This window comes from Pocillopora verrucosa, chromosome 7, assembly GCF_036669915.1.
Source record: "Pocillopora verrucosa isolate sample1 chromosome 7, ASM3666991v2, whole genome shotgun sequence".
Taxonomy (NCBI): Eukaryota; Metazoa; Cnidaria; class Anthozoa; order Scleractinia; family Pocilloporidae; genus Pocillopora; species Pocillopora verrucosa.
In genome coordinates this window covers 2,164,084-2,182,238 of record NC_089318.1, presented here as the reverse complement: position 1 = coordinate 2,182,238, position 18,155 = coordinate 2,164,084, and the positions used below count along the sequence as shown (strand labels likewise).

The following is an 18,155-nucleotide window of genomic DNA, read 5'->3' as shown; positions in this document are numbered from 1 at the left end:
ACTGCATTGTTTCTGTCTTCATGCGACAAATTTCAAGTCAAGGCACGGAATAACACGTAGCAAGATTAGATAGAAATCACTAAATTTATTTCTGAATTAATCGACATAACAAAGCAGATGCGAAGGTACAAAAATCTCTACACGGTTTACACTTATTGTGCGAACATAAATAATATAGCTTTCCGGGAATGCGATCTTTTTTTCTGCTGCCGTATGAATATATAATTAGTCTGTGACATTAAGTTGTTGGTTTCTTGAAGGTTTCACAAAACTGTAACATGGTAACGGGTAAAGTGAAATATATTCGGTAGACGCTGCAAACTTTTTTGTCAGAAGACTGCTGTAGTGCTTTCAGCTTTGTATGCATCGGCGATTTGTACGCTGCGTTTTGTTTTGAGCTCCGAATTGCCTCCAAGATTCAGCAAAACAAACTTGACAAACTGTATTATTTCTGTCTTATATTATAAATTTCAAGTTTAATTACGGAATAACATCCCAGCAAGCATTAGTTAAAAAGCACTAAATTCGTTGCAGAATTAATCTACATGACACAGCAGATGCGAGGGTACAAAATCTCTACACGGTTTTCAGTCGGTGATCGAACATAAATAAGAAATCTTCCGTGAATGCGCTCTTTTTGTCGGCACTGCTGTATGAATCCACAATCACTCTGTGTCAGTCAGGTGCTATTTGCTTGAAGAATTCACAAAACTGTAAAGTGGAGACGTGTTTAGTGCGTTGAAAATCTCTCCTAACTTCTCCTAGCTACCGTCAAGAAGGGAACTTAGCAACATACATATCCGCGGCGCGGAAACTCCCTCGCCGAATAAAAACCTTTGCGCGCTTCAAACGTGGAAGTAAACACGACATTCATACGGAAAACAAGATCAAAGTGTACCTGAACGACGAGCTTGTTAACTGTGCACTCGTAATGCTGAAACTTTTGGTATCCTTTCCTGAACACTTCTTGCACCGAAGAACGCGCGAATGACCACGGAACGCTGGAATGTACCGCGTGACTTTAGTTTACCAAAGGAGGAGTAAGCAATGTTTCGTCGGTCAGGCTCCAGTCGAGGGCTAGCTCCGGTGGTAGGCATGCTTGCAAATTAGATGCGACTGTAAATAGACGATCATGATCCGGTGTTTCACCGTTCTTAATTTTGAACAATTTTTCGCATTCGTCAGTCCGAAGACAAACCCCAATCCATACCACGGGTTTCTGTTTGAAGCAATAAACTGTCTGTAGTTTTCTCAAATATCATTTTGGTAACATTGTTACTCAAATCAGGAATAACAGTTTTTTTACGATCGTCATGCGTGTCTGCTTCTGAGGGTGCGCGCTATGGTGGAAATGGGGGGGGGGGGGAGTAGGGTGGAGAGACGACAATATCTCGTTCCAAGCGCAAATTTTAAAAGAAAAATACAAGGTATTGTGGCTAAAGCGATAAAGAGCAACGTTCTTACCTAAATAGTTCCATTCACAACCAAAAAAGGTAACGTATTTTCTTTCCCCAAAAAGGGCGCGGTTTGGTAAATATTTAACTGAACAATCATACTGCTTATAGGGCATACATATGTCTAATTTTGCTTCGTTGTCAGGAACTTGGGGTCCGAGCGCAATATGAGAAAGATATAAGTAATACAGCAATGGTGCCACAACACTCGACCCAGGTCAACAAAACCTTTTCTTTTAATTATTTAGATTAAACACAAACAACTCCTATGTACACAGGAAAAGACTCATCTGAATAACAAGCAGTTTGTCATTGTTGACGATGTAAAGAGCCAGCGGTTATCAACAATAGAGTTGTTGACACATACGGGGTATAGAATCCGCGTCACGATAACGTCACGAAATTCAGGAAAAAGTCCTGAATGGACCGAAATGCTTACATTGGCCCATGGGAATAATCCTCGTTCCACAACGAACATTTGACTAACACAGCTCGCGGTTCCTGACAGAAATTTTTGTCACGTAACCTGATGTTTTAATCGACAGAAAACTAAGATCTTTGTACAAGGACAATATATTTTGAAAATGTCTTTTCGACGCAAGTTCTGTCTCCTTGAGTAGTAGTTTGACAGAAGTTCATTACTTTTAATGATACGACAATTTTTGGCTGTTTCATCGTTTTCTCTTCGCACTCCGACTGTCGTGATCCCTGGAAAAAAAAAATAAATAGAATAGAATAGATTATCGCCGAGGAGTATTTACAGATTGATTCTGAGTCGAACTGAAATTAACAAACAAAATCACAATCACAAATAAAGGAAATAAGTCTCTGAAGAAAGTGCTGTGCTGTGTCGGTAAAAGGGGGTGGGGTGGGTGGGGTGGGGTAGGATGGACGGTATTATCAAATAATTTGGTTTTATCACCTATTTTTTCGAGGTAAATTGGCCACCGTAAAGAGTTTCTGAAGCTGGCGTTTCGAAAAAAGGGCAAACGTTCTAAACGTCAGCTTTTTTAAACTCTTTCCGGTGGCCAATGTACCTTATCAAAATACTAGATAAAAAATTTATTCACAAATGGCTTAATTTATCGATCGCGCCAGCTATTAGGACGCCTGTTCCACATGAACCTATCTGGACCGGTGAAAGGAGACAATTTTCTCATGAGCGAAAGACATTGTTTAGGACAATGAATTTCACCTCGAGGAGGAGGGTACGGCTACACGTAGGCTATATTCAACCGGCCATGTTTGATTTGGAGTTAGAGTCGATGTTGGGGGGAGGGGGCGGGGAAAGGCGAAATCTTTTACTCTCCCACCCCACCCATTTCCTAACTTTTACTGTCGCTCACCCCCTTGGTACAATTTTTTTCTCCCTCCAGCCTTCTCTGCCATTTAAATCAAAGATGGCGACCAAAAAGATGGCGCGCCAAAACTACGATCTTTCTAGTTCTGTTTACACACAAATTAAACGATCGATTATCATCAGAGTGTGAGGTATATAATACCTTGATCTGGAGGGTTCGTCTAACGGCCTCTTTCCTTTTTTAGCCTCTGTAAGAAACTTGTCCAAACCAAAAGGATCCTCCTCTTCCTTTTCGAACTGAACTGGCCCGTCACGCCGCTGACCACGATCTGTGCCAGCAAATCCCTTGTCAGGATGAAACCTGAAAAACAGGAAAGTGCCGATTACATGATATAAGAACAATTGTAAAACAGCCGTGAAAGTGGGAGGAATGTAACAGCCAAACCATCTCATCTTAATCCTTTAACTCCTCTTCAATTTCACCTTACAAAGTCAATCCAATATCAACCAGACAAGTGATGAGAATAAGCAAAAAAATATATTATTAGTTGATCCAATACCAAATTCTCCGAAGTAACATCATCAGAATTGTAAGGCTGACAGTAAGGAGATTACTAAAGAGATCTTGGGAGTAAAAAGGCTAAGCAATAAGTCCCTCGTTGTTCAATTGAAAAACTACTCTCAAAATTAGCGAAAGGACAGAACATTTCTGCATTCTTCGGAACAATGTTTTCAATATTTTCAAGCATCTATTTCGCCACATAGCACTGTAAATAATGAAAAAAGCTCATCAAATTGTAAATAATAATCTATTACCGTTTTTTTGATTTGTCAAACTAAATACTTTAATCGAAGCCAAACTAAAAGTATAAAAAATATTAAATTAAGGTTTAATATAATATACTTTTTAATATATCAACCCCCCCCCCAAAAAAAAAAATTCTTCCTTGACAATAATCTCAAAGGGAATATAACTAGGGGCAGAAGAAAGTCCCACAGTGCTCGGTTCTTGGTTATCACAGTTAATTACCTGCTTGTTTGAACCAGTTTTTCCAGATCATCTCCATAAACATCGCGGTCCACATTCTTGCTCGGCTTATAGATTGCATTGGCTGTGCTGCCCTCTCGTCTCCAGGCTTTGTCGTACACATTGTATCCATCGTCATCTCCAGCGAATCCGGAGTCCAGGCCCTAACGGACAAGACACAAGAATGTCAAAGAGTGGTGGAAGGGGGAGGGTTACGAACTAAATACAATTGGATCGGTAAGCAGGTGGGGGGGTGGGCGTGGGGGGAAAGGGATACGGCGGCAGATTCAGGATCTTCCTTCGAGGGGGGTGCACCATTAAGGAATGACGTAATTAAAGAGTGACCAGGCAATAACACAGCTGAACTACTGATAGTACATTACAAATAATACAGCAGATTTTGTAAAACCATTTGTATGCATATAGCAGAGCCGCAAGTCAATTCGAGGGGAGGGGGGTGTACACCTCTGCACGCGTCACCTAGATATGCCCTTGAAGTAATACGAAAAAGACGCATAATTGTGACATAAGCTGTAGTGACTTACCTTGCTTTGATTAAATAATCGCTGATCAAACATTGCTTCCTGTGAGGGAGGAGCAGAAGCCAGGCCTAATGCAATCTGCTCACTTATGTCACGCTCTTTGTCACGCTGAAGTTTGGACCTATAGGAACAATCAGTCATTCCATGTAAGTGCGCAAAGATCTACCGTTACCACTGATGTGAATATCCTAATCGATGTCTATTTTGAACGACAAGCAGAGTTTTTGCATAGTATACGGCTTCAGCCACTCCAAGGAAATAAGAGTAAATTACAGTATATGGGTGGTGATCAAGCTTCGCTATAGTCAAGATAAAAAACATTTTACTTTAAATAAAAGTAGATATAGAGAGTATGTGAAAAGTTATTTCACCTTAGCCAAGGTATTTTTTTCGTCCTATAACAAACGTGGAAAAAAAATCTGACTTCCTATGAGGAATCGTAGCTCAGGTCTTTGGATTCTGCGCTCCGAAGCAGTACTCTTCCATTGAGCCACAGAGACTCTCTATGGGTGAGTCAGACCAATACTACGTTCATATTTAACAAGGATCCTGACGTCGAAAGCATCATGTGCGTAAATACAACACAAAAAGTTTTCTGTCTCACACGCGCGAGAAGAAGAAAAGAATCTTTCTCCATTTCATTACCGAGCTCAAGTTCTTAATCTAATTCCTTCAGGTACCTTTTATCGGGTGCAGCTTTAGAGATTCTACGATCTCGTTCTCTCTCCTTGTGTCGTTCATGACGCAGCTGGTCTCTTTCTCTCTCCTCTTCAGACCGCTCTAAAATACGGGTTTTAAACAGGACAGCAATTTTGTTAGAGGAGACGCGTAAATATCACTTCACTTGCGACTAGAGGTGTTCAATGATTTCACACCAATTTACAAATGGAACCTGTTTTGAATTTGGATCATCCCACATCAGCTAGAACCTAATTTTGTTTAATCCCTTTTTTATGATAGAAATTTCCAATATTTCTTTATCCCTCGTCATTTTATTTTACTGTATTCAAACTTTATTTCTCTAGGGTCCATCGTTCATTGAGATCCTATTCGCAAGAAGAAAACTGCTTGTAGTTACTACTGTAAGCTCACCACCAGTGGTTTTAAAAAAGAAAGAATTTAAAAACTTGGAACGTTTGCCTCTTTCTTTCTCTCGGCAATTATATCGCACAAACCTTTCCGGGCATTCCTACGAGTAGGATTTTAACAGACGCGTAACTCGATTTTATGTATTCACGGTGAACCAACAAGAGTTGCGCTGTAATTGCAGTGTGAAATAACTGGACTTTACAGTTAAAATACGCCCCTCGGTTTGTTTTGAAAACTGCACGATTTACCTGCAGTAGCTCTGATGCCAGCTCGTTCTTCCCTGGCTTGCTTGGCCAGCGCCGCCAACTTCTGCTCTTTCTTCTCCTTCTCTCGCTGTGCAACCTCTTTTCCAGCTGAGCTCTCATTTCAACAGCTTCCCGAGCCTGACAGAAATTTCAAACAAATTATTCTCAACACAATGCGCTGTCTCTGTCATATTCAAGGTACACAATGGTAATAAAATAATGATATAAAAAAAAAGTTATTGCTTGCAGTACGTAGTGCTATTTACAACAAAAAGATCAATAGCGCCAATGGTACAAGTCAATGGCCAATCCTCAATAAAATTATAAGGATGTCATGAGGAACTTTACTCTCAAAGTTTCTCTCTCCACTCAGCGGCATAATCGGCACCAACGACCTCTAAGAGAAACCAGACGAAATGCTTGAGGGTGGAAGTGGGAAGCCTTGCAATGGATCAACATCCCATCCGAGAGGGAGTAACATTAGTGCTATTTGCTTTATGCAAATAGCACTGGGGTGAGCTTGCAGTTCAGACTTCTCCCCCTTTTTAGTTTCAAAACGTGAATGTGGTGCAGTGATAGGAGTCTTGCCTCCTCCGGCTTGTTAAAATTGCGTGTGTATGTTGGGCACAAAATTAGCAACCACTGAGTGAAATTACCAAAATTCAGCCAAAATGATGCAAAATACCACATGACATGAAAGATCTGGTAAGTAAAACATTATTCTGCACTTTGGTGACTTTTTGTGATTTATGGGAGCAAATTTCCACAGTTCATAATGACCAAAATTTATCCAGATAAATGGTAAATGTGATTTCCTGGTTTAGAGGCAAGAAAAGAAACTAAACATTTTCAAATGTTATTTCGTTGTTGAGTGATATTAAAAACAGTTATAAAGTACATGTGTTGGGCCTTTACAAGTCATTCTCCATAAAGTTCACCTTTCTGTCTGCTATGTACAGTGCTTCAGCCAACTTTGCAAACTTGTCATTGATGTGGGGGTCTTGAAGACCACGCCCATCTGCGGCTAGACGTTTGTCAAGAGGGATGGTGTACCCCTACAGCCACAACAACAAAACAAATACTTTAACATTTTATAGCCTAACATCAGTATGCATATTTTCCATATGTAGCCCTTGATTCAGAGAAGCACATGCTGTAAAGAGCCTTCCCTCGATTTCTTTTCTTAAGTACATTTTAAATTGTCCTCCAATCAAATTACCTTGGCATTCTTCCAGTTGGAAATACAGGGAGGGATCTTCCACTCCTGCTGTTCTTTCACAGTCACCTGAGGAAAAGAAATACTAATGGTAGCATTTTCAAGTCACAGCCCAAAATTCCAACTAAATCTAAACTCCCTTACAACCAGTGGACACAGGACATTCTGTGGAAACACTACAGCTTATTAACATATCTTTGGGCCTTTCCGCACTAGCAGACAAAACTAGAATTGTCCCAACAAAATCAAATGACAAATTTTAGTTTCATCTGTTGCACCTGCATTAAAAATTTCAAAGCCGTCAAATTAGAAAGATACTCCCCAGGCAACATCCACCTAAAAAGTCTCAGTAGTACTCTTAAGAATACTGCCTTCCTGGATTTGTGAAGGAACATTCATTTGATGGGCACTTTCTCACATACCTTTCTGCTTGGTGAGTGCATTACTGGTGCAGGAGGTGAGGGGGGTCCCCTAGGGATCTTCTTGTTTGTTCTAAAAATATACAAGACAAGTGTAAGATTACTGTTTAGATATGCATCAAAGTACTTTCATTTTCTTAGTAGCCTTCCTTCCATCAAAATTCTAAATAATTTTTTTAAGCTACAAGGGGAAGATAATTCGGCAGATCAGTGATGAGCAGAGAAGACTTAGAGTGAATTCCCAGGCAATCTGCTCCAAGAATTCTTCAACAGTAATATGCTTATGACAATCTTAAACTTGTCATCAGCTTTGTCTGGAAACTGATTGATCAATGGGCAGACTGAATGATAATCTGTCAATTTTCTCTCAAGAAGATGAAAAAAGATAGTGTTAATGAAAAATAAGAACATGTAGATAACTCATCCAAACTTTACAGTCACAACTTTGGGAAAAAAAAAACTTAAAGATTCAGTATGTTGTAGTACAGAAGTATTCAAGGTATCCAGTCACTTTGCACCCTCTGCCATTTTTTATCCAAATGCAGTAGATTCATACCCAGTTTGGGTTGGTTTGAAACCCAAGTTTAAGTTGGTTCGTACCCAAACTCCTGGTCAATTTACACATGCTTTCAAAATACCTCACACAAGAGTGCGTGAACAGATGTCAATCATTGTGTATGACAAGTTAGTAGAGTCAAGTGAGTAAGTAACGAACAAAATTGTCTTGTGTACATGTGTACTCGTGACTCTCTTAACCAAAACAACTTAATTATTGCCTAGCACAAGGCAAGCATGATATTATTCACAGAAAAATCTATTGTTTATACCCATGACTTTTTTAATAATAACAGTTTGTGAAAGTGTGATACTTTCCGTCGGGTGTCAACATGGAAAAAATACTTTACTAGTTTGGGAACAAAACAACTGAGCTGGATACAAAATGACTCAACTGACCGAGTATGAAATGACTGTTGGTAAGAAATGATCTGTAATCTATTCAATTGCCATACTTAAATCTTGGTGGCTCCATAGGATCTTTCTGCATCTCCACCATTCTTATGACTCGCTGTTTAGCACCAGAGTTGAAAGCTACTCCTTGCTGGGAAGGTGTGTATCTGATGTACTGGGCTGCCTGTGGCTTCTGAGCAACCTGGGTGGGCTGTGCTGCAGCAATTTTTGTTGTAACTCTTTTTCCAGAGCTTCTCTTGTTTCCTGGTTGTCTGAAGTTAATTCATTTCAGAAAAAATAAGTTAATAGACTACAAGATATTAAGGGATCCTTGAAATAATGCAGATAAGTTCATAAATCCAAAAAGTATTGAGAGAATGCTAAGAAAGGAATTAGACACTAACAATGTTGTCAGTAAAAACAAATTTCAATGAAATTCTCTTGAGAGAAAAAACACTTATCTATTTTTTTATTCTGATGACAACACCGACTAAAATAGACAGATTCTCTAACACAGAGCTACAAGAAGGTATTGCTGAACAATATTGTGTGTTTTGGTCACATTATAAGCAGGTTAATTTACCTCTTCAATATCTTCCTCTGATGGTCTTTCTAAGTCGGGATCACCTTCATCTTTTAAATGTACAGGAACTAAGTCTTGGAATCTGGAATGCACAACCTGAAAACATAAGAAAAATAAATTAAAAACTGAATTTGATACTAAATCAACCAAGAGGTATTGTTATTACTAATCTAAACAGACACAGTGCAAAATTTTAAGTTATGTCTTTTAAATCATGGAAAATGAATTAAAGTAACAGCGGAAAAGTGTTAACTCTCAAAATCTGGCATAGTTTGATGCTACTCTGTTTGCAGATTTAATGAATGTAACTGAAGAAGTTACAATTCATAGACCCAACGTTTCGACACTCCTGTCTAGTGCCTTCATCAGGGGTGATCTAAACGCTGCAACAAGAGGTTCTTTTCTATGATCACTAATTAGCAGCCTTTTTTTCTGATGAGGTGTAAATAGGTGTCAGGAAGCAAACCGCCATCGTCACGATTTAAAGGAGCATGGGCGGAGTTAATATGCCAAGCCTCCAAACAAAGGTGCTGGTGGTAACGCCGATTAGTGGTGATAATTTTAGAATTATTCCACCCAATTGTATGGTTGGTTAGGCATGTATGCTCCGATAAAGCTGAATTTTCCTTTTTGCAAAGAAAAACTGCTTTTTGGTGCTCTTTTAACCGTGTACCAAACTGACGTTTGGTCTGTCCAATGTATTTGTTGTCACAGTCATTGCAAGGAATAGAATAAATGGCATCGGTTCGTTGTTCTTTCGTGACAGGTCTGATATTGTGATGAGAAATTAGATGCTAGTCATTTTTAGGTGTCAAAGAGTTGCTGGGAGGGGTACATGTAAAAATGATATGTCTCTAACGCTTATTTCTCCTGGAACCATAACCAGGTTTTGTTACCTTATCTTTGCCATGTCCCTGTTTAACAAGAGCATCATACTTCACTCTGCCTTTTGAATCAAGCTGCACTGGTAGAGCATTTGTTCCTGAAGCAGGCTGTAACACACAATAAACACAAAGTCATGAAACATCAGAAGTGAGAGTTCCAAAGGCTAACAAAAACATAATTCACATAACACTCTTATCCCTTTAAAGACAACATATCTGACCTTTTTTGTTCGCCCCATGTCCAGAGGATACCTGAAAGATTCTTGTTAAGGAAAGTTTTGGTCAAACATAATCAAACCTTTTACTTAGACCATAGCAAGTAATTAAATACACATTCAAAAATATATATATAATCCTCTGGCTAGTTCTCATTTATATTCATGGTTGGAGAGAGACACTGTAAGGGTAAAGTTACAAAATGATCCAGTCACACCTTGAACACAGACCAACCAATCCACTGTCTAGTACAGCAAAAGGCCACAAGTTCTGTTATAATATCTTTATAGTAACTCTCTTCAAACAAAATCTCATAATGAAGATGATTAACCAAAACCCTGCTTATTGTCCTCTCTCGAACAAAAAAAAAAAAAATACACATAAGGATACTGTGCCACATGAATTTCGGGAAAAGCACCACCATCACCAAAGTCCTGAAGAACAAAAACAATCAACATAACAGTATGTTCAACAATCTCAAGTTTGACAATATATTTTACTATACATCAAAACAGTGGACAGTGTTGAAGGCACGCTCTGATTGGCTACTTTAACTCAAAATATTCTTTACTATTCACATCCAAGTGCCAAGCGTAGTATTTGCAAGTGTTGAAATTATCCTTTTGTGCTGTATCATCCCAACAACTATTCACAGCAGTGTCAGTGGCTAGCCACAGATATTTACCTCACCAGTTATAAACTCAGTAAAGAACCACCACTAGCCACTGGCACTTCAGTGAATAGTAGTTAATATCCTGATATCTTATGTGCATGAACCTGTATATCAGTAAGAGTGCATTTAAGGAAGAAAATTTCAGAATGATCATTCTCAAGCTACATCGCTAGTTTGAACATGTAGCTTCGCTGCCTTCATTTTTTTCAAATCAAAGTGATTGTAATAGTGGCAACAAGGAATTTTTCCACATTGTACCAATAGCATTAAGTTTATCCTTATATATCACCAAAAATTACAGTGCAAATACTTCAATGTCTGCAAACATTTAAACAATTAAGGCTTAATATCAATGAGAGGGCAAGCCTTTTCTGTAATTTGAAAATCGCTACCTACGCACTAACGCTCTACATTCCTGCCTGGCAAAATATAGCTGTTTTTGTTCTATGATATGCCACATTCTTCTGAAATGCAACGTTTACTAAAGAAAACATGTGGCTATGACTAAAATAGAGGAACGTGATTGTTGTCGAAGCTGCCATGTCAAGATGTATGTTATTATCCAGAGTCTCGTGTGATAACAACAAGAATCTTCTATGTAAGAAAAAAACTCAGCAGCATATAAATATATAAAACTACATAGAACACAACTAAAAGGTGATAAGGTGGTCCATAATTACAATCTGTATATCACAGGCGGGCATGTAACCTTGATTTGCATGGCAATTTTAAATTTCTGAGCGTTATCATCAACAAACCTCCAACTTTCTTGGAATCCAGCCCTGTCTTTTTCCATATGGAGGAGGCTCTTTCTTAAAAGCTGTTACCTTTAACTAAACAAAGATCGACCGAGTAAAAATCATAATAAACCTCGCGATCGAACAACAGGTCAAATCAAACATGGCCGACTACACAGAACGCTCACCTCTTTGTAAGCTTTCTCTAACTCATCGTCTTCATCTCTTTCGCGATAAGGCACATGCAGCGGTGCTGGAAGGAGACTGAAATAGTAAACGTCAGTTTAATTAGCAAAATCTACAAAATATCTTCTTTTAAAAATGAAAAAGCTGATAGGAAGTACCTTGCTAAAGACATCTTTCTCCTGCTATGAGCAACGAAGCCGAATCGTCCGTAATCCCAAGAGTCCTTGCCAGCATGCTGCGATCATTCGAGTGAAGTGTATGATGGGACTTCTGAATATTTACGGGCTCATCGAAAACGTGGTGTGGTGAAAAGGTGTCTCAAAAAAAGCAGATATTACTAATATTGAACCCACCGTTTTTTTTTATCCTGAAACAGAAATTCACCCAAGTTATGTCAAATTCTCAATAAGGGGTACCTTATGATCATGGATTCCGTCTTTCACTCGTGTAGATTATTTTAGATGTTGCTGAGTCATGCCTCCAGTGAAACTCCCCAAAAATTGAACCGCAGACAACTCCTCAATTTTGCAAGCTTATTGAATCTCAGCTAGTTTCTCGGTCAGCGGTTTATTCACACCGCTGAACTGACACAAAGGATGACATTCGTAAATTTGTTTCAAGCACATCAGCGAAATCGCAAAAAAGTATTGCTCCCAGGCTTCTTTTAGGTTTCATTTGCAGGTGGCATCTGAATTGGAATGGCTTGGTACACAGGCTCGTCCCCAGAGCCCATCAGTTCTAATAACCGGTTGGGTTTGCTCGCTAAAGGAACCGATGGTTCCTGGGGATGAGAGAGGTCATCGAAGGGCTGTATGCTTCTACTTGTCGCTTACTTCTCCTTTTCTCTGTTTTTTTTTTCCTTGTTCCTGGCCTCGTATGAAATTTTGCTAAACCAAACCTGTTATGATTTTTTTCTTGCGTCCATACAAACCAGCCAAACCTGCCCAGAAACCAAAGATTGGTCTACTGACGGTGTTTCAATGAAAAGTTACTTTCTTTCATAGCTTCAACAGACTGTTTTTGTAAGGCGAAATGTTTGTTTTTTTCAAAAGCAGTGATCCGGAGCAAAAAATTGAAATTTAATTAGGGGCTGGGGAGTTATTTGATGAGTCAGTAATCGTTCATAAAACAACTTGTTCAGAGTCCACGATGGTTCAAAGTTGCGGGAATCTTTAGAAGTCGAACTGATGACGTTGTACTTAGAAAATTGAGAGAAAAATTTGAGCAGAAAAAAACAGGTACCAAACAGGGTAATAAAACAGGTGAAAATATTTAGATTTCACTCAAATCCACTTTTGCTCTGAACCTCTGTCAAACCTGGCACTTTGTTCGCTAGAAATGGCAGCGCTAATTAAAACAAGGAAAAGTTTGAGTCTATTATTTTTTGGTTATGAAACTATCCGCAGAAATGTCCAACGCTTCACCGCTTCAGAGAGCATTGCTAAACAAAGTCACTTCAATAATTTATTCTCTCCATATATGGTCAGAACAAAAATGTGAAACCTGACGGGTGGACTAAAGGTTGACTGGCGAAAGCGGGTGCCAGGCACAGTGTTACAAGCTAACATTGATATTTCACGAAGAGTCAAGAACACGATGAATGAATTTTCCACGGGAGACCTACTGTTGTTTAAAAGCGATTTGTCGCTAGTGAATGGAAGGCCGTACCAGAGGCCTTTCACGAATTACTTGTAAGGAGGATTTCAAAAGCATGAAGCAGGCAGTTGCTTGAAATGGTGCGGCGCAACCCAATTCGCAGGATTTCAAGAGAATGCTTCGTTCTCTCCAGAGAATTTTTTTAAGAAGAGTAATTTCGCCTTCCCTTTTGCTGGTCGCCTTTTTTTTAATGTGTGCCATTCTCTTCCTCACGAGAAACGAAGATTCCGATGCGATGTGTCTCAAAAATCGGCAACTTCAAAGTGCCTCCAAGATGGACGAATTCAAGACGTTTATTCCAGATCACGACGGATGCAACGACAAAGATGGCTCGGCAAAAGATAATACAAAGAACGCAGATAAAAATTTCGAACAAAACACGAACTGCTCCAAGTTGTACAAAGAAATCGACGCATTGCGTAAGAAGCTCGCAATGTACGAGAGATTAAACAAATTCATGGAACTTGATTCATTAGCAAGTAAATACGGGAGTAAACTGCGACAGAATATTCTTATCATCTCGGACTCCGCTTCCGGAAGCTCTCTCTTAGGAGAACTTCTGAATCAGCATCCTAATATTTTTTACCTTTTTGAACCTTTGGAATCTTTGGATTATTATAAGGACAATCGCCCCGAGAGCGTTTACGATGCAATGGTAACTCATCTTCTCAACAGCATTTTTCATTGTAACTTTCTGGAACTTTCGTACTTTACGGATTTTTTATCGTACCAATACAGTGCACTTCGACATCGCCTTTCAAGTCGAGCCATCTCTTCACCCCCCTTATGCCCCGAGAATTTAAACACTCCACACTTTAGCATCCGAAAATGTGCGCCATTAAGGCCACAATCAGCGTCGGCGATTTGTCGACTACATAAACACACCGTTGTCAAAACAATCCGAATGAAATCCATTCACAAACTCTCCTATCTCATGGACAACACAGGCCCTGTCGATTACTCGCTCAAAGTGATTCATTTAGTGAGGGATCCGCGCGCCGTTGTAAATGCGCGCGTTCTACACAGTTCACACGAAAATTGGACCATAAAATCGGTGCGTGATCACGCGCAATCGTTATGTCGCGACATGCTGCGTAATATAAAATACGCTGTCAGTGCCCCAGCTTGGTTACAAGGACGTTATACGCTGCTACGATACGAGGACTTGGCGACAAACCCGCATCAAATAGCTGAACAATTGTATCAGTTTGTTGGGGTCGGTATTGCACAGAATGTCCGCTTGTGGATCGACCGTACTTTGCGCGAAGGATTTGTACCCCCATCACCCGTTAAATCAATTTATCGTCGGCTTTCCTACAGTGCGCAAAATCTGACTGACTCCGTAACAAAATGGCGTGCGCACGTCCCTTATTCAATCGTGCGCCTAATTGAGACGGAATGTTACGAAGTTATGAATCTTCTCGGCTACAAGATTGTCGAAGACGAAGACGAATTAAGGACGGTGTCTTTTCCGCTTACAGATTAAACAAGTGGAACCTGCTCCGGGAGAAACTCTCATAGATCGCTTCCGCAAGACAAGTGAGGCATTTCAACTTTGCTGCATTTGCGTCATGTCCACCAACAGAACATTTAAATAGCTTTGTGGCGGCATTTAGTCCGTGAAGAATGTGGAAATGATGGTTCAAATTCAGTGAACCGAGAGCACAGCCGATGAAATTTATTACTATCCCCTAATATGAAGGTTTCCTTTGCTCTCTCAAAAGAAGAGGGTCTTGAATCTCAGCTCAACGAGTTTTACATTTTTCAAATAAAGTCCTGATAAAAATGCGCTTGCGATTCTTCAAAAGCATTTTCCCGTTTTCCGTGGGCATATTTTCAGTCACCCATGACACGAGGAACCGACCATTATTTATTGTCTAAGAGGGAGGGGGTTCGGAGAAACTTAGGGCATGATCACATGGTTATCAGTGGAAAGGGAAAGGGGATCAGTCGTCCTTAACAGATTTGGATCAATATCAGTATCTGAGCAACTGCCCACCGACCCCTCCCCTGACTCAACAACAGTCAATTGATAACAAGTTAGGGGAGGGGTCGGTGGGTAGTTGCCCAGATACTGGTATTGATCCACAGATTTTATAGGAGGCACTATAAAAAAAAAAAAAATTGAAAATTGACCGTAACTGGAGAGGATCATCGGAATACTTCAAAACCTTATAGGGGGGATTGTGACTAAACCAAAAATCTTTCTACCTCTCCCATCCCACCCCTCCCCCAGCCGATGAAAAACCACTGGTCCTTCACGAGAAATGGCTTTAAGAAATGACGTCGTGAAAGGCCTCTCTGGGACCCTATATCGAAAGTTCCATTGGTTACCGTACTCGAAAATGCTGTTCTCTACTCGCCATGTTTACATCAAAGCCCCCCCCCCCCCCCCGAAAGTCACCGGAACTTTTGGGAAGCAGCCCTGGCGTTCGGTTCATCTGTTGCGATCACTGGGCAAAAACTGACGCCCATATAGTGTTGTGCTCGACGTTTTAATCTGCAAAGCTTTATTAAGATATAGGAAAACAACCCGGCTAACTTGCCATTAACCAGTTCAAAATTTCTTGTTAATTTGGCTTCTTCTTATTCAAGGTGCGACTACCCAAGTAAAACTACATGTAACACAGGAAATTAAACTGAGCCGAATCTACTTCTGACTTGTAGAAATCACTGCATCTTATAAAAATCACTAAAATCAAATTGATATGATAGAAAAGGCTTATTGTTATGGACACAGGCTATGAGCTTCCAACAAAAGTCTTAATTCAGTAACAGTCTAGTTACCAGGATACAACTGAATTGTCATTTGTAAATTTAAAGGCTGGAATCAATCAGCACAGGTCTTGATAGTTTCTGTCCACTTTCCACTGGCGCCTACTGAAGCACATAGCATCGTGATTCCCTAATTAAAACTGGTTTATTCTGATACAGCTGTAATCTCAACCACACTAATTGTAATAGTTTTCTATATTGTAGTGTTGTAGTTCTCGTTCTTTCTCCTTTCTAGTTTTCATTCATTTATTTTTTTTCGTGTTTAGCCAACTGCCTTCTATATAGAATGTAACAGTCTTAGCAGAGCGACAAAAAAGCTGTCAAAAAAGGCTTACGTCAAATGACCACGTGATCTCTTCCATAGCCTCGCTTTCGTCATTTTGTGCCGATAACCAGGCGATGTGAACGTTTACACGAGCCCCAGCAATTTGTGTCTGACATCGATCGAAGATCGTTTCTATTTTACAAAAAAGAAAGACGATAGTAATCTTAAGAGTAACTGATGTCTCGTTTTCGAGGTGAAAACTCTGTTATATTAGTGTTGACGAGTCTCTGAGTCGTAAAGGTCGAAGTGCTCTTGGACTACTACAGGGACGTGTGAATATTAGTAAATGAAGTGGTCAATGAAACACTACGTCAAAACCTCGCGATAAACCTAACCACACGAGAAATTCTTTTATTAAATGCGAATTACTTTTTTCTCACCGTGTCGTCAACTGGGTTTCATAAACTCACAGTGACTTCCTTTTTTTTCAGAAGCTTCAAACTTTTTCTCTCATTTGAGAAAACTCCTCAAAAAATGACTCAATCTTCATTGAAAATCTTGGTAAGTTTAAAAAAATATGTTTACCTGTCGTTTTCTTATACAATCATACCTTCCCAGATGAGCCGTGGAAAAGAAAAAACCATTTCAACTACTTGCGTTCATAATGAAGTTGCAGTCAAACCTGTATGACCTCGCTTTGTTCTACTCTATATTACTATATTAATGCTCTAAAATTGCCATTCTTAAATATGTAAATGTGTACAGTTAATGTGGCGAGCTCAGTAATTTGTGTTACACCCGCAATCTTCTTGGGAAGCAGTTATGATCGATGCAGGTTGCGGGAATGAGAAATTTTCGCGAATCGTGGGTTAAAGGGAGTTCAATTTACATCATCAAAGAAAAATTAAAAAAAAAAAATTACTGCAAGACTTAATCTTTTTTCCTTAGAATTACGCCCTTGAAAATGAATTGGGCTTTTCTTAAACTAATCCTAATTTTACTTCCTGAGCGATCTTTAAAGAAGGTTATCCAGATAATTTACCCACCAAACGTCATGAGTACAAACATGAAAACGTATGACCGATGTCTACTTTCTTTCACCAATTTTAAAATAAATTTGATCAATAATGGTAATAGGACCGAGTGGAGTCCAATTCGGTCCGTAATCATACGGGTGATTAACAAAATCAGATGGACGCGAAGCGGGAGTCCGATTTGTTTAACACGATTATGATTACTGAAAGAATTAGACGACAAGAAATCCTGTTACCAATAAATCATAACCATTTCAATTTCCGAGAAAACGAATACACCTAGAACAAGTATCTACAGTGGAGACAATGTCTTTAGTTAAATATTCCTCTATTTTGGAAATTGCCTTATTTTTCTTTGGATAAGTGGTTGTTGCTATGGTTAATCTGATCAATTCTGTGATTGGTGAATTTAGCTTAGTGGACCTAGTATGATTGGCTGCTTCAACTTTCCAATTACAGGTGTCCGATTACAGCTAACTGTCTGATTACAACTGTACAGAATGATTAGTGAAAAATGAAGCAGCTGATGCACCAATCACATTTGAGGAAATTATAATGGTAACGATTGATTGGTAACAGGACTTCGTGATTAACAAATCGGAGTCCGCTTCGCGGTCGTCTGATTTTGTTTATCACTCATATGATCACAGGCGGAATTGGACTCCACTTAGTTCTGGTAGCATTAATGATAAAATGCATTGCGTGACATTTTGACGCAAGCAATGTCGCCTGTTTAACAAATAGATTCCAAGTTGCCGTGCGTCTGTTCAGTAATAGATCACAGATGACGTAAAAATGTGGTAAGAACAAAAAAGTGGCACACAAGGCGCAGCCGAGTGTGTCACTGATGTTCTTACCACATTTTGACGTCCTCTGCGATCTACTACTGAACAGACGCGCGGCAAC

General features: G+C 39.5%; 2 protein-coding genes across 2 annotated transcripts; one reads left to right on the top strand and one right to left on the bottom strand.

Annotated features, from left to right (window-relative positions):
• Positions 1-1,702: 1,702 nt before the first annotated feature.
• On the bottom strand, positions 1,703-11,779 carry LOC131783947 (SNW domain-containing protein 1-like). The gene is given in 19 exon segments (XM_059100724.2): positions 1,703-2,162; positions 2,957-3,115; positions 3,785-3,945; positions 4,327-4,444; positions 5,004-5,103; positions 5,661-5,756; positions 5,759-5,795; positions 6,596-6,712; positions 6,877-6,942; positions 7,296-7,365; positions 8,303-8,500; positions 8,502-8,512; positions 8,824-8,919; positions 9,720-9,815; positions 9,929-9,959; positions 10,314-10,357; positions 11,355-11,429; positions 11,522-11,597; positions 11,678-11,779. Coding segments are annotated over 19 exon segments (1,602 nt in total). The 5' UTR covers positions 11,692-11,779; the 3' UTR covers positions 1,703-2,125.
• Positions 11,780-13,086: 1,307 nt separating this feature from the next.
• On the top strand, positions 13,087-14,937 carry LOC136282358 (carbohydrate sulfotransferase 1-like). Its single transcript, XM_066169894.1, has one exon. The coding sequence runs from the start codon at positions 13,291-13,293 to the stop codon at positions 14,659-14,661; it is 1,371 nt and encodes a 456-aa protein (XP_066025991.1). The 5' UTR covers positions 13,087-13,290; the 3' UTR covers positions 14,662-14,937.
• The last annotated feature ends 3,218 nt before the right edge of the window (positions 14,938-18,155 follow it).